The 5,689-nt window shown below is 33.2% G+C and overlaps 2 protein-coding genes across 5 annotated transcripts in view; one reads left to right on the forward strand and one right to left on the reverse strand.

The window, feature by feature from the left end:
• Positions 1-304, reverse strand: part of LOC104777038 (pyruvate dehydrogenase E1 component subunit beta-2, chloroplastic) — a gene marked incomplete in the record, with an annotated part of 4,871 nt that extends 4,567 nt beyond the window's left edge. Inside the window, 1 exon segment of the mRNA XM_019243732.1 lies at positions 51-304. Within this exon segment, the coding sequence (XP_019099277.1) occupies positions 51-138 (88 nt within the window).
• On the forward strand, positions 1,301-4,437 carry LOC104777039. 4 transcript variants are annotated; one of them, XM_010501228.2, is made up of 6 exons: positions 1,301-1,677; positions 1,933-2,044; positions 2,390-2,482; positions 2,581-2,781; positions 2,882-3,107; positions 4,217-4,437. In XM_010501228.2, the coding sequence occupies exons 1-5, from the start codon at positions 1,379-1,381 to the stop codon at positions 3,083-3,085; spliced, it is 909 nt and encodes a 302-aa protein (XP_010499530.1). In that variant the 5' UTR covers positions 1,301-1,378; the 3' UTR covers positions 3,086-3,107; positions 4,217-4,437. The 4 variants fall into 4 exon arrangements, with proteins under 4 accessions (XP_010499530.1, XP_010499529.1, XP_010499532.1 ...); XM_010501227.2 differs by lacking the exon at positions 4,217-4,437 and adding an exon at positions 3,391-3,646; XM_010501230.2 differs by lacking the exon at positions 4,217-4,437 and adding an exon at positions 3,401-3,646.

Here is a 5,689-nt window from a genome sequence, read left to right on the forward strand (position 1 = left end):
AAAAAAAAAAAAAAAAAAAAAAAGACAATTCAGAGAAATGTAGATCGAACCTGAAAGATTTGTGAGTTTCTTGGAATCGACGGGATTAAACGTAGATAACGCCGTAGCAGCTCCAGGTCCATGAATGATCGAAGACATTTTATTTTTTATTTTGCACAATTCTTTTTGATTTAAAAAAAAAAAACTATACAAAGTGTGTTTGTTTATAAACAGCAGAGATGGCGATACCAAACACTGACCCGACGGAGAAATCGAAGAATTAGAACAAAATAAAGGGTTGTGAAATCGAATTGCTTTTGATTTTGATATTTAAAAAAAATAAATTCGAATTATTATTATTTTGTGCAATCAAATCCACATGTTTACATTGTTTTCATCGCCTGATCTTATGTAACATCTCTATTGTAGAATAACCAATACAAAAATGACGCGTGTGTGATATACGAATGTTGTGACACGTGTATGTATTTAGTTTGAGGATCATTATAGTACTCGATGAACAAGCTTGCAGAGTAATAATACTTGGTTTGCTGAACCACCCCAGACCAACCCGAATTTTACACACTACAAAGCTTTCAGATTTCGTGTAAGAGACGGCGGTGGGCCTCATATATGAATCGGCCCAATAGCAATACAGTTTCATTAGTAGTAACACTTAATGACTTAAATTCACAAAACCACCCCGTCACATATCCTAGGATGACATTCAGATATTTTATTACTAGGTTTGTTATATGTAGTGGTGGTACATAGGCAAACCAGCTTCGTAAAGAGGTTGCAACCAAATAGGTAATACATATTCGGTACTTAGAGAGCATAAAAGAGTAACATGGATAGCTAGTTTTATAGCTGCATACATATATATCGGTCGTTGCATTCAACTATTTTTTTTTGACACTTTTAATTGAGGTCAGTGACCAGATCCGGAAACCATTTGGGGTGGTAGGGGAGACCTACATCTGGCAAAAATTATTGGACAGTTGAAAGGGTTCTTGTGTGGCCGGTAATGCCGAAAACGAAAACCCTTCGGAATAGTTATGGCCTTGACGACCGTCACTTGATCAACATGATTTGTCTCTATATCCATTTGAAAACTAGCAACTAAACTGTTTAATGAAATAAAAACCAGTCAAATATAAATTAGTTCCTATAAATAAAGACGTATTAAATATTAATATGATTAATCAGTATAAAATGAAATTGGATTAGAGTTAAATCATTCGAATGCAGTTCAAAAATATATGCGGTTTTTGTATCGTCCACGCAATACCCAACATTTAATAAGAACCAAAATAATAATAAAAACTTTTTTTTGATAATTGAAAAGGCTTCTTCTCTTTGGTCTATCTATCTTCATCTCTCAGACATTGAAAAAGATATGGAATTGCTTTATCTCCTCTGTTCGATCCTCTACTCCTCACTCACTTCCTTCGTACTCTCTCTTCTCCTCCCATTTCGCTTCCTTCTGCACCGTCTCTTCCCCTCACGCTTCCCCGTAGATCCCAATGTCTCTTTCTACCAAGGTACCGTTTGGCATGACCGTCTCCGTCCTGTACGCCACTCGTTCCGTTACTCTGTTCGTTACGCTCTCTTCGACCTCGATGAAGCTACTACCACTCCGTCGGATCATCTCTCCGCCGATGAAGCTCGCCGTGTTTCTCTCACCACCGGGCCTATGTAAGTTTCAAATTTATTGATACCTCCGAAATCGAAATTGTTTTGATTAAATTGCCCAAAATTTCACAAAAGGATTAACCAAAAGCGAATGAAAAAAAATCTCATTTTCAGAAAGACACTGTTTGGGTTTTTAATTTCAGTTTTGTTTTTTAAGGTTTGGTGTTTTGGTCTGAAACACTCTTGTTGTGTATTGTATTGTAACCAAACTGTGGATCAAATAGATAATGTTGGATGAATCTGTAATTTTGTATGCAGCTATCTGTTGACAATACCACCAAGCGTTGGGTATGAACAAAACCCATTGAGTTTGTATTACTGCTACGACTTGGATGGATCAAGTAAACGCTTGACTAAATGCATTGCTCAGGTACATTTATAGATAATAGATATATGTTTTGTCTCCTCTGTTTCGTGATTTGTCTCTCATTTTCTCACTCTTGTCTGATACACCCATTCTGTGATAGCTGACATATCTATAATAGAACACTATTGTGTGTTGATACATGTTATGAACTAATATATATATATATATATGATCTATGGTGATGGTACCTAATCTCAATATGGGATGAACTATCTTCACTGTTTCAGAGATCTGACTAATGTGTTCAAATATGTTTATGAAAGAAGAGAATGTGTAATCACTTACTTGTTGTATTGGCTTTATGGTGTTACTGTCTCTCTATTGATATGATTTAGAGGGTTTCTGTAGGTTACAAATACGCCATGGGGGGAACGAGTGACATTTGTATTCGAACCTGAATCTGACTTGGTTGCTAAATCATTACAAGTCAGTCCTTTCATGGTATGTTGTTTCTCTTATTATATTGTTGTCGTCTTTAATCATCAGTTTGAGTGATTGATCAAACGGTTCTTAAAAGTGAAGTTACATAACCTTTTCAGGATATGCTTGGGAACTGGAAAATTAGAGCTAATGAACCTGGAGAGGAGTTATCTGTCTCCATTGAATCGAAGCATCCTCATCTTGGTAACTATTTCTCTGCGACATTAAAGGCGAAAAGAATACCGACAACACTAGTGTCTGATCCTGCAGTTTTCTTCTGGTTGATGCCTCATAAGGTTGCGATATGGATTTATTGGCATGTAAGTGAACATATACTCAAAATCTTGAAGCACATATATTCAAAACGTTGGTCAACTTGACTGCTCGAGTTTCACATGTGTTACTTTCGTTGTTTTTAAGGCACTTAAACTGTGGTGGAAGAATGTACCTTTTATCCAACACCCGAGATACACGAACCCATCATACAGAGAGGAATCAGAGAAACGTGATCAAGAACTTCCTTGCCGCGGGTTAGATGGGTTAAATGCGGACGCTTGTAGTAGTAGTAGTAGTTTTGGAGGATGCCGCTTTGCGTGGCGAGATGCTAATTGGCCTTGGTCATGAATACATACATACATTCTTTAAGGTACTTGATAAAACACACCATCCTTTTCATTTGCCTAGTTTGTGTGTTTTCTCTTTTCTGGAAATTTTCAATACACTAAATTCACACTAACCTTTTCTTCACACCTGAAAAATGTCAACAAATTATGTTCTTTCACATCCTGAAATATGAAAGAAATTGTTTTTAGAAACCCTTTTTTTTGGTCTTCGCTCAATGAGTAAGATTTTTTCAGGTTTTTTTTTTTTTTTATATGTTTTGTTAGAGATTGTTCAGTGGAAATCACCAAATTTCTCTTTTGATTTAGGGGCTAGCAGATCATCAGAGACTGGAATTTACGATCATTCATGTAATGCTAGGATTGGTATATATCATTTGAAAATCTCTCGTCTCAAGTTTGAGTTGACTTGTTTAGACTGGATTTTTAAGACAATTGAGAACCTTGTTGATAGATAGAAACTAAACGTTGCATTATTCATTGATTCGTTTGTGATACTTCCCATCTCCTAAAATCCTAATCTTTGTGTTTACAATCTGAGAAAATAAATCTGCACTTTAAAGTATATTGATGGTTTTACTTTAACCATATCGATTATGATAATCTTTTACCCTTAGTTCTAAAAAACTTGTTTTACTAACTAGATTGAGATAGTAGTTTCATGTGTATTTTCTTCTGGGTCATCAAAGAGTTTAAATGGCTGCTATATATTTTGATAACTAGTATTTTGATAGAGAGAATTTCTTAGTTTATTTTTTAAATGAGTTTTTGTGGTTGTTGTCCTCTAAAATTGCATTACTGTAAATGAGTTTTTGATGTATGTTTTGGATTTATTTATTTTGCCAACAAACTTTGGACCCATTATTAACAAGATTGTCAAAATAAAATAAATTATAGATGCTTCATTCTTTTCGTGGCTGCTCTGATCAACTGATCTTTTTTTATTTACATCCCAGTCCTTGATCTTTCTGGTACTTCATTAAAGTTAACACTTCATAATCATACAATTCATATTGAACCCATAGAACTTAATCTCCATTCCTTGTTTTGTTTTTTAATGAGTTTTTGTGTTTAACTCTTTTAGTAAAATTTTCATCTTTTCTTTTTTTGTTTAATTCTGAAAAATATTTTATAGAGCAAGAAAAGAAAAAGAAAAAACAACTCAGCCACATAAATGAACGTTATAAGATAACATCAGACCGAGATAATGATGGATTCGAACGGAGTCAAAGCGTGCCAAATTGCAAACTTCACGTCAATTTGCGATATTGATGTGAGATACTTCTGGATTTAGTATATGTCGAAAAGTTGTGGCTTTGCACAACACCAACCACATGTTTTGTTCGTTTGCAGAAGTAGAGATATATTGTATATATCATTTGACTAATTTATTCTGAATATCGATGATTTTTTTTCAACGTGCTTTTGTTTTCTATATTGTCGGTATGTCAGCACACTGAATAGTAATTAATCCGTCGACTACTTTACTTCGGAGGCACGTAATAAGACTATTTATCAAATTGTGGATCAATCGAGTGGTGTCGTAGACTCGTAGGTAACCAACAAGGTTTAAGGTCGTCGATATCATACTTCTCGTTACACACGTGTTTAAGTTTTATGTTCAAGGCCGCAAAAGTAAAAGAAAAATAAACGTTAGTTACTTTTTTGACGGCAAATAAATTATAGTTTTGTGTATTATGCAAATATTATCAATTTGACTAATTTTATTTTGAACATCGATGATTATTTTTTTGACTTGTTTCCGTCGACTACTTGCTTTATAGGCACGTAATAAGATTATTTGTGAAAAGTAAACGATATTTTGTCAAATTGTGAATCAATTGAATGGTGCTTAGGTAGCCAACAAGGTTTAAGGTTGATTTATAATATATCTCATGAGGCACGTGTTTAATTGGTTTTATGTTACGCCGCAGAAAAGTAAAGAAAATAAAAAAAAACGTCAGTTACTTTTTTGGCGGCAAATAATTATAATTTCGTTTGTTATGATAAAATCACCAATATACGGTTGTTTTCATGCGTTTCTATGCATATATATATTTGCTAATATGGTGTTTGAATGTATTAGTCACATGGAGACTGATTGTTATTTTATTCTAATCATCAAAAAATTCAAAACAACGTCTATGATCGTGTCATGTCTCAGTTTGCGGACGACATATTTACAAAAGTTTTAGGCAAGTTCAATTTCAAACACTTTATATTACGTTGGACTTTTGCATTTTTTACTGTTCGACCTGAAGATAAAAAATTGAGATATAAATAAGTAAATCTCCTAATATGTTAATTTGTGTTAAGTTAAATTTCCTTTTTCCAATAAGAGTCTTTTTAACATCTAACTCTTAATTTTGGTAGGGTGTTTAACATCTAACTCTTGTATGTGTATAATTGTTCTTTTTTCCTCTTTTTTTTTTCTTTTTTTCTTTTTCTGCCTATATATGTGTACTATTGTTCATTGATCAATAATTAATTACGTACAATTCCGCTTAACTCTGACAATGTGCTCTTCTTCTTTTTTTTTTTTTTTTTTTTTTTTTTTTTTTTTTTTTTTTTTTTTTTTTTTTTTTTTTTTTTTTTTTTTTTTTTTTTT

The sequence above is a fragment of the Camelina sativa genome, chromosome 3, assembly GCF_000633955.1.
Source record: "Camelina sativa cultivar DH55 chromosome 3, Cs, whole genome shotgun sequence".
Taxonomy (NCBI): Eukaryota; Viridiplantae; Streptophyta; class Magnoliopsida; order Brassicales; family Brassicaceae; genus Camelina; species Camelina sativa.

Coding starts and splice junctions, on each gene's coding strand:
- LOC104777039 (XM_010501228.2), top strand. CDS start 1,379: ATGGAATTGCTTTATCTCCTCTGTTCGATCCTCTACTCCTCACTCACT. Junction 1,678..1,932: donor TCTCTCACCACCGGGCCTAT/GTAAGTTTCAAA, acceptor TTTTGTATGCAG/CTATCTGTTGACAATACCAC. Junction 2,782..2,881: donor CGATATGGATTTATTGGCAT/GTAAGTGAACAT, acceptor GTTGTTTTTAAG/GCACTTAAACTGTGGTGGAA.